This window comes from Mchenga conophoros, linkage group LG9 (genome assembly GCF_057382185.1).
Source record: "Mchenga conophoros isolate Kocher_MC1m ecotype Shallow Benthic linkage group LG9, M_conophoros_male_GT1.1, whole genome shotgun sequence".
Classification (NCBI taxonomy): domain Eukaryota; kingdom Metazoa; phylum Chordata; class Actinopteri; order Cichliformes; family Cichlidae; genus Mchenga; species Mchenga conophoros.
This window is the reverse complement of record NC_140534.1, coordinates 8,107,222-8,123,210: the sequence shown is the minus strand read 5'-3', so window position 1 is coordinate 8,123,210 and position 15,989 is coordinate 8,107,222. Positions and strand designations below refer to the sequence as shown.

At 41.8% G+C, this 15,989-nt stretch overlaps 1 protein-coding gene across 5 annotated transcripts in view; it reads right to left on the bottom strand.

Annotated features, from left to right (window-relative positions):
* The window catches only part of mpp7a (MAGUK p55 scaffold protein 7a), a 79,371-nt gene that overhangs the window by 37,489 nt on the left and 25,893 nt on the right, over positions 1 to 15,989 (bottom strand). For 4 of the 5 annotated variants that reach the window (XM_085286288.1, XM_085286289.1, XM_085286290.1 and 1 more), the window contains exon 2: positions 9,465 to 9,627. In XM_085286288.1, the coding sequence (XP_085142414.1) occupies positions 9,465 to 9,516 (52 nt within the window). In that variant the 5' untranslated portion in view covers positions 9,517 to 9,627. The remainder of the gene's footprint in view (positions 1 to 9,464; positions 9,628 to 15,989) is intronic. The other variant, XM_085286287.1, reaches the window with a different exon arrangement.

The following is a 15,989-nucleotide window of genomic DNA, read 5'->3' as shown; positions in this document are numbered from 1 at the left end:
GAAAATAGGTCTGGCCCGGATCTGGGATCAAGCTGGCACTTCTGACTGACTGGTGTCATGGCAGGGTGTATGTCAACCAGATGTGGGCCAGGTCTGGCAATGATGGCACTATTTATGTTCCTATTTTCCTATTTTAGTTAGAAGACCCAAATGCCATGTTGCAATACTATACTGCTATGGTAGCCAACGTTTCAAATGCAGGTTTGACAGGTTTATGAGTGTACACTTTATCCAAAACCTAGTGACAGTTTACTCATGTTTACCACTGGGTGGCTGTAGTTCAGGAGGTAGAGCAGGTCATCTACTGATCGGAAGCTTAGTGATTCGATCCCTGGCTCCTCCAGTCTGCATGTCAAGAGTGTGAATGTGTACGAATGTAGTTAGGAAGCACTGAGTTAAGAATCAGTCCATTCACTGTCTGAACACAGTTTCGTCATGTTACTTTTGTTCTATTATGTTCCAGCACATGTTGTTATTACATGGCTTGATTAAGGTACACATTAGGCTGATATCTGGGGCCAGAGGTGAAACTGTTCTGGGCCAGCACAGGGCCAGCAGTGTGTCTGCAACTGGCCCTGTGCTGGCCCATGTGTGGGCCACCTCTGGTAACCTGATCTGGGCCACCAAAGGGCCGTCATTCTTTGTGGTATGTGTGCCACGTGTAAGCACAATGTGTGGGCCAGATCCGGGCCTTACAAATTTTGCTATGTGGGGATGTGTGCTGCATACAAATTCAGGAAAATACACATCAAAACACAAACATTTTGATGAAATGTATCTACAAATTGAAGTTTACAGACATACTTACAGTTTTTAGAGGTTAACATTTTTCAAGTTATTAAATTTATATGAATTATTATATAAACAATGGCGTGGCTTTTTGGCAACAAATCATAGGTATGGAAAATGTCATTTTTTCCCACTCATCAAGTCAGGAACTCCCTTTAAAAAACACACATTAGTAATTTAATGTGTGTGACACCATCCCTACCATATTGTCTGTTTTCTTCTCATGATTCTTTTAAAGTCAGGTGTCACAGTGTAAGTACCATATTCTTTATTTCCTCCTGAAGTTTAGCTTAGATTCATTTCTCTTACCTCTGAATAAATCTATGGAAGTGCTTGTTTGTATAAGCCTTTGTGTTGTTGAATGTAACTTCCTTTACTCTATGTCCTCTTTGTCTATGTGTTATTGTCTGAGTTTATTCTCTCCTTTTTTTTCAGTTCCTACCTCTTTCATTTTAAATGTTGGTTCCTCTTTGGGCTTTCACTTTTAAAGATAGATTTGGCAGAAAAATGAGTTTCATTCTAATTCAATTCAATTCAATTCAATTCAATTCAATTCAATTCAATTCAATTCAATTCAATTTTATTTATATAGCGCCAAATCACAACAAAAGTCGCCTCAAGGCGCTTCATAGATACACTTCATAGATAATTAAGGATGGGAATCAATAACAAGTTCTTGTAGAGAAACAGTTCCCAGTAGTCCAAGTCCTTGGAACCGTTAATGTGTTTGCCTATCGATTCCACTTATCCACTTGCACTTGCTCTACAATCAGCGGGTGTTAAAGTGCAAATGATATCCAGGACAGAAACAACTGTACTATGCTCTTAACACAACTTTGGCTCTTTGCAAGTATCTGCATAGACAACATGCTAATGCTAAGCTAGCCAAGAACCTAAAGTGATGTTAAAGCTGAGTGAATGGCAACCCCAGACCCTGAACTTCAACAGATTACAAACAGACGAGCACAAACCTTTGAGCATACAGTCTGTAATTAATTTGAACAAATGTAATGTCTTTGAGATCCTACTTAACAATGGTGACAACAGCTGATATTGATAATGGAATCAGAATCAATAAATTCTGATCAATTCCCATCCATACTTCCAAGGATGGCTGGGCTGTCCCTTAGAGACAGGATGAGGAGCTCGGAGTAGAGCAGCTGCTGCTCCGCATTTAAAGGAGTCAGATAAATAAGGGATCTGACTAGGATGCCATCTGGATGCCTGCTAGATGAAGTACAGTGGGGCAAAAAAGTACTTAGTCAGCCACCGATTGTGCAAGTTCCCCCACCTAAAATGATGACAGAGGTCAGTAATTTGCACCAGAGGTACACTTCAACTGTGAGAGACAGAATGTGAAAAAAAAATCCATGAATCCACATGGTAGGATTTGTAAAGAATTTATTCGTAAATCAGGGTGGAAAATAAGTATTTGGTCAATAACAAAAATACAACTCAATACTTTTGTTGAAATTTCCCAATTCTTTGAATCTTTGGGCTGAAGGAAGGACAATACTCGGTGTATTTATGCTCAATCAACAATCATTTATTTCCATACAATTCAACACTTAAGAGCATAAGGACCATCATGATGGGGAGACCTGCCTGAAGAGGGTCACAGCAGTCTCAAAATGGTGACGGGTTATTCAGCTTCTTATAGTCTCTGGTGGCCCCCACCTAGTCGTAAAAGCCTAAACATTACATTCTTTCTCTCTTACGGCGCCTAAGTTATGACCTCGGCTCCCTGTCTTTCTGCTCTTCTGAAAGGTGGGGGTATGGAATGTGGTCTATCTCCCCTGTCTTAGACACCAAGTCTCCTGCTTACAACCTTCTTTTTATGATTCAACAATAGAGCATGTCAAGAAAACAGTGTAACACATTCCCAGCAGATCAAGGATACAGAGTGATGCACATTTATCTAATGAACTAATATGTGAATATGTTCTGTTAACTCAAAAGTATAATGAGAACTAAACTACATACAGATCACACCCTCTATATTAAAGGGTATAATATGATCTACAGCAGTATTATAATTCAACTACTTTGATTACATATACAGTGGGGCAAAAAAGTATTTAGTCAGCCACCGATTGTGCAAGTTCCCCCACTTAAAATGATGACAGAGGTCAGTAATTTGCACCAGAGGTACACTTCAACTGTGAGAGACAGAATGTGAAAAAAAAATCCATGAATCCACATGGTAGGATTTGTAAAGAATTTATTCATAAATTAGGGTGGAAAATAAGTATTTGGTCACCTCAAACAAGGAAAATCTCTGGCTCTCACAGACCTGTAACGTCTCCTGTAAGAAGCTTTTCTGTCCCCCACTCGTTACCTGTATGGATGGCACCTGTTTGAACTCATCATCTGTATAAAAGACACCTGTCCACAGCCTCAAACAGTCAGACTCCAAACTCCGCCTTGGCCAAGACCAAAGAGCTTTCGAAGGACACCAGGAAAAGTATTGTAGACCTGCACCAGACTGGGAAGAGTGAATCTACAATAGGCAAGCAGCTTGGTGTGAAAAAATCAACTGTGGGAGCAATCATCAGAAAATGGAAGACGTACAAGACCACTGATAATCTCCCTCGATCTGGGGCTCCACGCAAGATCTCATCCCGTGGGGTCAAAATGATCATGAGAACGGTGAGCAAAGATCCCAGAACCACACGGGGGGACCTGGTGAATGACCTGCAGAGAGCTGGGACCAAAGTAACAAAGGTCACCATCAGTAACACACTACAACGGCAGGGAATCAAATCCCGCAGTGCCAGACGTGTTCCGCTGCTGAAGCCAGTGCATGTCTAGGCCCGTCTGAAGTTTGCCAGAGAGCACATGGATGATACAGCAGAGGATTGGGAGAATGTCATGTGGTCAGATGAAACCAAAGTCGAACTTTTTGGTATAAACTCAACTCGTCGTGTTTGGAGGACGAAGAATACTGAGTTGCATCCCAAGAACACCATACCTACTGTGAAGCATGGGGGTGGAAACATCATGCTATGGGGCTGTTTTTCTGCCAACGGGACAGGACGACTGATCCGTGTTAAGGACAGAATGAATGGGGCCATGTATCGTGAGATTTTGAGCCAAAACCTCCTTCCATCAGTGAGAACTTTGAAGATGAAACGAGGCTGGGTCTTCCAACATGACAATGATCCAAAACACACCGCCCGGGCAACAAAGGAGTGGCTCCGTAAGAAGCATTTGAAAGTCCTGGAGTGGCCTAGCCAGTCTCCAGACCTCAACCCCATAGAAAATCTGTGGCGGGAGTTGAAAGTCCGTGTTGCTCGGCGACAGCCCCAAAACGTCACTGCTCTCGAGAAGATCTGCATGGAGGAATGGGCCAAAATACCAGCTACTGTGTGTGCAAACCTGGTAAAGACCTATAGTAAACGTTTGACCTCTGTTATTGCCAACAAAGGTTATGTTACAAAGTATTGAGTTGTATTTTTGTTATTGACCAAATACTTATTTTCCACCCTGATTTACGAATAAATTCTTTACAAATCCTACCATGTGGATTCATGGATTTTTTTTTTCACATTCTGTCTCTCACAGTTGAAGTGTACCTCTGGTGCAAATTACTGACCTCTGTCATCATTTTAAGTGGGGGAACTTGCACAATCGGTGGCTGACTAAATACTTTTTTGCCCCACTGTATAAGGTAACATATAGTAACAGAATAATCTAATACTTTGTAACATAACCTTTGTTGGCAATAACAGAGGTCAAACGTTTACTATAGGCCTTTACCAGGTTTGCACACACAGTAGCTGGTATTTTGGCCCATTCCTCCATGCAGATCTTCTCGAGAGCAGTGACGTTTTGGGGCTGTCGCCGAGCAACACGGACTTTCAACTCCCGCCACAGATTTTCTATGGGGTTGAGGTCTGGAGACTGGCTAGGCCACTCCAGGACTTTCAACAGTACTTTCAAATGCTTCTTACGGAGCCACTCCTTTGTTGCCCGGGCGGTGTGTTTTGGATCATTGTCATGTTGGAAGACCCAGCCTCGTTTCATCTTCAAAGTTCTCACTGATGGAAGGAGGTTTTGGCTCAAGATCTCACGATACATGGCCCCATTCATTCTGTCCTTAACACGGATCAGTCGTCCTGTCCCCTTGGCAGAAAAACAGCCCCATAGCATGATGTTTCCACCCCCATGCTTCACAGTAGGTATGGTGTTCTTGGGATGCAACTCAGTATTCTTCTTCCTCCAAACACGACGAGTTGAGTTTATACCAAAAAGTTCGACTTTGGTTTCATCTGACCACATGACATTCTCCCAATCCTCTGCTGTATCATCCATGTGCTCTCTGGCAAACTTCAGACGGGCCTGGACATGCACTGGCTTCAGCAGCGGAACACGTCTGGCACTGCGGGATTTGATTCCCTGCCGTTGTAGTGTGTTACTGATGGTGACCTTTGTTACTTTGGTCCCAGCTCTCTGCAGGTCATTCACCAGGTCCCCCCGTGTGGTTCTGGGATCTTTGCTCACCGTTCTCATGATCATTTTGACCCCACGGGATGAGATCTTGCGTGGAGCCCCAGATCGAGGGAGATTATCAGTGGTCTTGTATGTCTTCCAATTTCTGATGATTGCTCCCACAGTTGATTTTTTCACATCAAGCTGCTTGCCTATTGTAGATTCACTCTTCCCAGTCTGGTGCAGGTCTACAATACTTTTCCTGGTGTCCTTCGAAAGCTCTTTGGTCTTGGCCATGGCGGAGTTTGGAGTCTGACTGTTTGAGGCTGTGGACAGGTGTCTTTTATACAGATGATGAGTTCAAACAGGTGCCATTCATACAGGTAACGAGTGGGGGACAGAAAAGCTTCTTACAGAAGACGTTACAGGTCTGTGAGAGCCAGAGATTTTCCTTGTTTGAGGTGACCAAATACTTATTTTCCACCCTAATTTACGAATAAATTCTTTACAAATCCTACCATGTGGATTCATGGATTTTTTTTTCACATTCTGTCTCTCACAGTTGAAGTGTACCTCTGGTGCAAATTACTGACCTCTGTCATCATTTTAAGTGGGGGAACTTGCACAATCGGTGGCTGACTAAATACTTTTTTGCCCCACTGTATTTTGGGCATGTCCTACCATGGGGTAACCCCAGAGCAGACCAATGACTTGCTGGAGAGATTATATCTGTTGATTGGCTCTGTTGAAGTCTTGGTGTCCCCTAGAAGAGCCTCCTTTCTCTGACTAAAGATAAGGCAGCCAGGGTGAGGGAAGTCTGGGCTTCTCTGCTCAGGCTGCTGCTGCTTAACTACGATACAGGGCAGGGACGTGCAGAGAGGTTTAAAGGGGCGGGTGCTCAAAGTTAAAAAGGGGCACATTGAACCATGCTGAATAACAACAACACACATTCATCAAGAATCTAATATGGGAAGGGCAGGGCTGTGTTGATCTGAGACTGTAGACATTAAAAAGTCCACAGGAGAGATGGTAGCTGATTAAACAAGTGTCATGAGATAATAACAAAATGCAAAGATTGGTGACAGCGCTTGGAACCATAAGGCAACGAAAAACTGTGACATAAACTCGGCTCTGCCTGTGAATCACTCTTTGCTTCTCTTCTTCCTTCCTTCCCATCATTTCATATATCACTCTCCACTTGCTGTCTATCTGAGAACAAGGCACAACTTGCTATTGCAATAAACTATAATCTAATTATCCACACCTAACAACTCTTGCACTTAATCTATAATAAAATGATGACAGAAAAATGTTATAGCACTGCCTTTAGTAGCCTCATACAGCTCCTACTGTTTCCTCCTCATGTCCTTACCAGCCATGTCTGCACAATGTTATATCATGAGTAATATTTTTTTAAATCCAGCTAAATAAAACACACACATGCACACACAGTGACATTTTAGACCTTCTTCAGAATACTGTATATACTATGGGCATCCTTACATTATTATTTATTACTAGAGCTACAATAATAAAGCAATGAGGAGGGGGAAGTAATAAATATGAAATAATGTATTTATGATGATTCCATTTGTTTCACTATCCACTCTGTGCAGGGCAAAGCTTATTACATTTTTAAACTGTATTTTTACTGCTGTAAAATCCAACTTTTGTCTTATTTAAAATATAAATCTAATATAATCTGCTTCTTAATGTATGTTCTTTAAAATACAGCGTGTGTTTTTTAATATATTATAATTATAATAATTATTATGTGGACATGCATATTAGATCGTTTTTTAGTGAAATATAATCCCTCCAGAAAGGCAGGAAATGCCCAGAAACTTACTTTAAAACTAAATATGTTCCCTAAAACGGTGACAGAGCTACAGACCCATGACAGCCTTACACAGGTAGCCAGCAGCTATGACCAGCACTACTTGTGCAGTTAATAAAAGGACAGGTAATGTTTGTCGCGCTGTTGCACACACAGCACGCTCGTTTGTTTCAGTTCGTCAGTTGCAACAAGACAGCTTACCAACGTGTACGTAATAAGCTAATACTCCTGGGTGCTACACACTACAGTGTACGCTGTACACCTACTTACTGGTTTTGTCGCATCAGTCTGTGTCTCTGAGTTAACTTGTGTTTCTCCTACAGCTCCGGACCGCTAAAAATGCGCGTGCTCTTTGTGAGCTCGTTCCCGGCTCGTAACCAGCGCGTTCTGCCGTCGAGGGCGATCATTGGTTAAATGTGATCATGTGACTGATGCAAGCCAGATCCTTTTATTTAGCAAAACTATGATTAATAGTTAAATATTATTGTTGAGGGGCACAGACAGGACTCCGCACGCACACACACATAAAATAAATAAATAAATAAAATTTAAAAGTTGCCTCAACAAAAGGGCACTTTGGGCACTCATCAGGAAAGGGGCGGGTGCTCAAGCCCCTCTAGCCCCCCCCTCTGCACGTCCCTGATACAGGGTGATTGATGGATGGATGGATGGATGTTGTTCATTCTTCGTGTGGTAGGAAGGTGTGATCGCGTAATACCTTGCTAAGGGTGCAACAAACCTCAGCATAGCACAAACCTTTCTCCCCATGCCATAACTGCCGTTCACTTTAGTTTATCTCAGTTTCTCATTTCTTCTCTCTCGTGCTTGGCCTCTCACTCGTCACACGATTCTGCAGAGTTTCATCATCATCATTTTTGTGGCTTATTTGTGGTAGCAGAGCAACCTTTAAAACCAGGGCATGGCAAATATAAAACTACATTGCAGAAAGGAAATTCAATAAAATATTATCTATCATATGTCTTCCAGCTGGAAGTACAGATTGTATTGAAACAGATTAAACAACAGTGGTGCACCAGGAGTCATCATATTTTTTAAGATGTTATTTCCTTATTACATTTTGAAGCTGTAGTTTTAAGTCACAGCTGATCTAAAAATGTATTTATCAATTAAATGGTTGCTTTTTTTCTTGAAAACTATGAATTCTTTTTTCCATCATTCTCACAGAACTTTGGCTCCTAAATCAACAGCTTTCTTAGGATACCAGGAGTAATACTACCAGTAATCTGTGCGAACGTCGGTCACTCCCTATGCCAGGCTAACCACAAGCATTTATGACTTCTCCCAACCTGTAACACAACATTCATCCATAATGCTCATTAGGTTTCACCTGCACACACAACTTCACGGCTTTCTACTTTGCCTCTACAAATTTCCAGAACAACAGGACCTTTGGTTACTAGTAAATGGACTGATTCTTATATAGCGCTTTTCTACTCTCCCAGAGCACTCAAAGCACAACATGCCACATTCCCCCCCATTCATTCTTCTATACTTCAGGGATGTTTAGCAAACATTCACACACATTCACGCTGCGACGGATGTATTGGAGAGCAACCGGGGGTTAGAATCTTGCTCAAGGATTTTTGGCATGCAGACTAGGGGGAGCCAGGGATCGAACCACCAACCTTCCAATGAGTAGCTGACCTGATCTATCACCTGAGCTACAGCCACCCTGGTGCTCTTTACTCTGTTAAAAGTCTGGACACAGAAAAACACACGCTCTTTATCCATCAGCGTAAGACTTAATGTCTCTCCTCCTTTTGTCCTCATGCTGTTCGGAGCTTGTCGGGTCAAGACCTCTGTGTGTGCGTGCACAGTGATGTAGCTGCCCATTAAGCCGGTCTGAGAGGAGGAAAGCGTTCCTGAGGGGAGAGGTGGTGATTTCTGCCAGCTGTCTCTGTGATGACAAGTCTGACATGTTCCTCGTTCTGACATCACACACACGCACTCCTCACAACTGGAAGGCGAGAGCACGGTGTGTGTATTTTAACATCGTTTTGCTCTATGTTGTTAAACTGTAAATTCACAGCAGTATGCTTTTCATTGAGCTGGGCACAAAATGGAGCGAAAATAGACTTTGGTTTATTTTCCAACCGCAGTTTTACATGGTCCACTCGAGTCAAGAAAAAGTACCCTGAGGCACACGAATAGTAATTCTTTTCTACACTGAAATTAAATTTGGGCTCCCCTTGAAGTGGTGGGCGCACCAACAGGCTATACTGACATTTAAATAAAGATGTATTCATTTTTCAGCTGAGGTCAGACTTGCATTCATACTCTTCTATTTGTATGCTGTGGAGCCACATAATAGCATGAATCAAATAAGTCCTTTAGCAATTTCTTCTAAATGACACATATTAGTAGTGTTGCTGATTGTGTTCCTTGCCTGAGGGTCCGTTACCTGGCTCATGGCCGGTTCCGGTGGCCAGGGCAGGCATGCCTCCTGCCGGCTACTTCCTGGTTCTCCTCAGACTGTGGAAAATGGCGTCAGGAGCTCCTCGGAAGCAATCTCCAGCTGAATCTGAGGATGGGCTTTATGCCATAGAGCCCTGCAAGAGAACAAGAATTTTGAGCCTACTTGTGGCAGAACAGATGTATATGTCTGAGTATGTGTTTAGGGATTACACTGGCATCTGTAACCATGGATATAAATATATATATTATAAAACATATATTTGTCTCTGTAGGTGAGCCAGTGCATGTGCGTTGACAGTGTGTTCACAATTTACTTCTGGTGTTTACAACGCATTACTTTTTCTGCTGCTACTTTTCAGCTTATATATCCCCCTGAATCACAACATAAGGAAACCAAGCAGCTAATGTGCATCAGTGTGGACAACACACACGTATTCTGCTCATTTCCAACTCCATGTCTTTATTCTTGGATTCTATTGAAATAGTTTTCCATTATCCAGAGCTCAAACTAATCCTTTTTTCTCTCCTTCTGTTCATCCTCTGCATGGGTTGGAGTTTCAGCTACTTTACCACAACCTTTAATAAATTTTATGTATATAAGACTGTATCACAGCAACAGTCACATCAAGGCGCTTATTGTAAGCTAAATACCCTACAATAATAGAGAGAAAACCCCGACAATCAGACAACGCCGTATTAGAAAACATTTAGCATCAGTGGGAACTACAATCTTTAACAGGAAGAAAACCTCCAGCTCTGTACAAACACATGTAGAGTTTGAGCCTACGCAGCAAAATAGAAACAAACATGAAAAGTCTTAAGGCATGCTGCACCATCTTTTTCTTCATTTTTTGTTGCATGTGAAGGGGAATGACCACATTCTCAACTGTTAGTGTCTGTTCAGACCACAAGAAAATCTGATGGTCATGGGAGGAGTAAAGTGACACCTTGCCATGTTGATAAAGGTCAAGCTCTGCTTAGTTGCAATGAGCTGTTCCTCCATGTATCCATGTAAAGCCTGACATCTCCAAATGGTTCTCCCACCATCTAGTGGGAACTGTTGCAACTGCAGGGAGTGTTCACCCTAAAAACCCCAGCTGGGGTGCAACCTGAAGGACTTTTCCTCAACAAACCACCTGTATGTGTGTAAGTCAGAAGATCTTGTCTGCATGTACGAAAACACATCTGGGTGATGGAAAGGTGCACAGACTGTTTTTCTTCTTCTCTTTTCAAAAACAATCCTTTCTGCTGGGCCTGCGGGGAAAATCGGTGGAACAATCTGAATCTCAGCTGGATGCTGATGAAGTTAGAGAGAGAAACAGTCAGGAGGTGAATGACTTACAGAGAAAAACACTCGAGTGCCTGAAACTTCTCACTGCCTATCAAGAAATGTAAAGTCTGTTTCAAGTTTAAAACTTGAAGACAGTTTTGTTATTTAATCTTTAGCTTCCTCTCCTCTTTCTTGAGCAGACGGGACATTGGAAGATCACTGCTCAAAGCAAATGACCAAAAGACATCAAGAACTTCATCAGGTAAAGAAACAGGAGAAAAACGTGTCATCCTCTGAATGCTTTCTCAGGGTTCAACTGGGAGAAATGCTGTCTCCATCTGGGCCTGACAGGAAGAGCAACGACAGGACACAAGAGAGGTCAACTTTGCCAACGAAGGTCAGCGCCACTGAATCCTCCCCAGGCACCCACTGGGATGTTGGATTTTCTGTCTGTCCTGTTCTTCCCACATCCAGTAACAGCAAGGCCAGCTCCTGGCACTGGATTTTACTGGGCCACCATGAATGACACTCGTCTCCACTGCGTAACTGATGACCATCCAAAACCAGCCCTGTCACACCTGCTCTGGTTACAGCTCAAAGGAGCAGTTAGCTCCAAAGTTATCCAGCAGCTCCAGTGTCTGCTGATCAGCTTCAGGGTTTATCTACACTGGTCCTTATATGACAGAAAATCTATTCAGCAGCCTGTGCAACACATGCTCCTTTTACCAACACCGTTCTGTCAGCTAGATTGAAGAAATTCATCTTGTGACATTTAAATAAAAGCAATCACTGCAGTGATCACAAATTTGATGAAAATATTTAATGTTAGCTTTCAGATTCGACACTTCTTAGACACTCAATCCTACTAGATGTTTTAGTCAGTACCAAATATATATTAAAAGGATAAAACAGTTTGAGGTCTGTGTAATCACTGGTGATTCCCTAACCCTTTACCTCCAACTATCATCTAAATCCACTGCATAGTTCCTGCAGCATCCAAGGCCACAGACTTGCTGAGGTATTAAATTTGCAGACAGTAATCAACAGCTGCATGCTGAAGGGTACACTATGTTGTTTTTGCTTGCTCTTGTGTGTTCCCATAAAGGTCAGTTATGATAGCAGACAGCACACAATCTTCAAGTCCACAAAAAGAGGTTTCCAAACATTAGTCCTGTGATGATGTTTAAAAAGAGGGAGGTTCTGCTACAGACACTGAAGATGAGAGATTTACAAGCTCGTGGGTTTAAAACGAGGAATAAAGCTGTGCTTTTTATGGAAAACTGTGTTTTTTTTAACTTGAAGCCCCATTGGTAAGCTTCGGTTTGGGGTGTTGGTATCGGGGCGACTGTGAAGAAAGAAATCAATTTGTATTTCAGCTACTCTACATCATACTGACTTGAAGGAACCACAATGTGCAAAGTCAGACAGACAGAAGTAGATAGAGTTACAGGCGATGCACACAAGCATACATGACACACTTGTAAGAGCATAATTGCAGCTTAACCAGCTGTGGTAAAGGCGAACATTCATTTACACACAGTGGAACTCCATTTCAATGAGCTGTGCATAATTGCAGTGTATTAAAGCGTGGTCTTTGGGAATTTTTATCCACATGACATTCTGAAATGGAAAGAAAGAAATTGAGAAATCCTTCTGATGGCAGCCCTCTGCCGTTTTCTGGTTCTTCTGTGGAAAAACACATTGTTGAATAATGTCTTTCTCCTGCCTCGCTGTGGCCCTGCCAAAGTGTCACCACGTCCATTCCTATTAAGCATGAGGCGCGTGGCGGGACAGGGCTGAGTTTTCTGGAGTGTGCCATGCGTCATCTGCTTAATAGCCGTTAGCTTTATGAGGGATCGGGGCTGCTTAAAATAAGACTTGGCGGTACCTGGCATGGTTTGTGTTCCTGCAATGACTGACTGCTATGAAGGAGGGGAGCAGTAATAACAATGCAATGAGCAATAGGAAGAAGTCCATGCATGCATATGTAAATTAGGTTAGGATTGGGTTAGCAAATGTGGAATATCGGTGTAAACCAAGATGTAGAAGAGTTCATATCAAGGGCAGCGTCCTTGTAAGCAGTTAACAGGAAAATGTGAAAAGTGAGCGCTCATCTCTCGGGCTCAGGTGGGATTTTTCTGACAGCTCAGACAGAATCAGCACTCAGCCATGTGTTCCTCATGACTGTCCAGTTGTTCCACATAAAATACTTCTGCTTATGTATATGTACACACATGAACACACACACACACACGCCAAGAAAATCAATATACAACTCTCTACTGTATTCAATGTTTCCTATAGAAAAACTACACTAAATGTTTTGCAGCAGCACTCCAAACTGTAACACTTCCCATGTAATAAAAGCTCATAGTAACAGGGTAATCGTATCAATCAGTATGAACTGTACAAATACTGATAGAAAGTGAAAAAAGAACAAGCAAAGTCACTTTGTCTACACAAAAATCATTTGACCACAGAAACCTTCATGAGCACATGATTGAATACATGTGCAGGGCAAAAACAGGTTCAGTAAGCCAACCAGCCAAAATCCGATGACAAAGATGTTCTACACAAGATAACAAATCAAGAAGAAATGGCCAAAAGCTCTGCAGGGACTTACCAGATCACCTTCTTCGTTCAACAGAAACAGCTTTCTACGCAGCAGCAGATACTCAGACGTGCACAAAAACACTAGAGCCTCCCATACAGGATGATACCCACCCGCCAGGTGTGTCAGCTCACCTGGAAAGACCTGAAATTCGAGTTCCTCCTGCCTAAGGGTTGACTGCGCTCCACCCACTTTTAATTTACACTACAACTCAATAGTAAAGAGACAGAAAGGGTGTTAACCAGTTTGACCCTGGCACAAAAAAAAACAAGTCTTATCTTGGTCTTCTCCGAAACTGGAAACTTTTATTTGACTTTGATTTTACATACAGCCTTGCTTCTGTTTGGCTAAACATGCTTTTAAGTATACTATAGAAACGTATCAATCAAACTATAATTTCCTTCTGTCATACACAATGTAACAAAAAGGTCCAGATAAAGTGCTTAGTAAACGCAATACAGTGTAGTCTTTTCAAAACGTAATAACAACAAATAACCACTAGATGGTGCAATCAGCTCACTAAATATTTTCACTGCTCAGCCACCAGGAGCAAAAACTACTTTGGAGAATAGCTGACAGCTTACATTCACATTGTTGCTTCAGTTTGTGTATTTTTTGTGTGTGTGAGTGTCCCCATCATGACCTCAAGATGTGCCTCAGTGTGCCAGTAAATACAGGGATCGGTAATCTCATCCACTGCCTGCCAGGCAGGGCCCCATTATTCCTCCACAGAGGAGGCAGTTTTGTTCTTGATGCTCATTTAGTTAAGGTGGCACACAAAGACAGAAAATTATAATTCTTATTAACAAATCAGATTACAATGGATTTTGAGAAGAAAAAAAAGGAATTGATTAAGAGTATTGTAGTGCAATCATTTTGCAAGACTTGAGCAAGTTGCCAGTTGTACACATTATCTGAGCTTTTTTCATTGAACACTTAATTCAACCCTGATCTGCCAAAAGAGGCATATAAAGAAAGCAGATAAATGGTCATTTCAAGCAGATATTCTTTTTCAAACACAGCTTTGCAGATGCATGGCCAAAAATCCTTGATAAGGCTTTTTCAGGAGCATTAACATACCATTTGCCATTTTCCTCCAAGTATACTGAATGGGGACATCTATTACCTGCGTAACCTTCTTACTAAGTTGAAACTAACAGATAATGATAATAAATGGGAGATTAATTGTCCATAATAATACAACAGCACTGCTATAATACACAGTGTGTTTCTTTGTCCACAAACTCATCGTAGACCATCAGGTGTTGAACAACCAAACCTTTCCCACAGGTACATCTTAGGCTCCTGAAGGTTCTTATCTAGATCAGATGTCATTATTTCACAGATTATTTCACATATGCCCACGATGAATACATGTCACCCTTTGATTACAGCTCTATCTTAAAGACCTCATAGCATCAAATTATCTCGCTGAACATGTTCACTTCCTGTTTAAAATGAGTTCTTTCTCCCCCCGTGTTTGCTTATAGGAGAGTGTCTGCTTGTTGGGGTTTTCTCACTAATATTGTAGGACATTTACATCACAAGCCCCTTGAAGCGGCCGTTAATGTTAATTGATGCTGCATAAATTAAACCTTGCTGAAAGGAACAGTGTGTTACTTAATGCTTATAAAGTTTTTAGCAGGAGAAAAAATTATTTTTACCATAAAACCTGAAAGATATAGTCCAAGTCTTGTGCAGTCTAATTGTATTTTTTAAATCTCTTTTCTGATGATATTCAAATGTTCAACATATTTTGTATACTCCTAACAGAAGAAAGAGTAATTGCCATGTCATAAAGCCTATAAACAATGACTCATTAAAAATACAAATATACAGTACATTTGTTTCAAATGCTCCAGTGTACAGTTAGCTACTTGCTTGTCCTTAACACCTCCTCCTCCACCTCTTTGTTCTCCTCCTGTCACTCCCCTCTGGTTCCCATGCAGACATAGCAGCTCTTTGTCTGTCTCTGACCCATCAACAAGGAGAGGAGGCCAAAGTGACTATCAGTTGCCACTGACACATTCCACTTTCTCTCTCACACACACACACACACCGTGTTGAACCAGTCATTAACCAATTACATTGATCCTAGACATCAGATGGAGAACAAAAAGGCGGAGGGTGGATATAGTGGGAGTGGTGGTGCAGAGAAAAGAGGAGTAAAACACACTTTGCTTAATCACAAAATATCATTGATTTGAGTACTTCACTTAAACCCCACAGGACTCAAAGTCCCTGAATGAAATTGTGTTTATTTATAGTGAGGGAGATGCTAATGCATGACTCTTCTTCACACACACACACACACACACACACACACACACACACACACACACACACTTCAATTTCCATTCATTAGATGAGCAAATAAAATAAACCTACAGTGAGAGGGACAGAGAGAGAACAGCAGGTAGCCATAAGCCTCTCTAATCTCTATGTCCCTCCAAATGCCAGTGTTGCCGGGTAGCCTACATCCTCACCAGATATTACCGGAGTGAAGTGCTCTACCTGGAGTGCACTGTAGGTGAGGAGGGGGTGAGAGAGAGAGATATACAGATAGAATAAAGGAAAGAGAGAGAACGAGAGAGTTTGACAGACGGATGGGATGA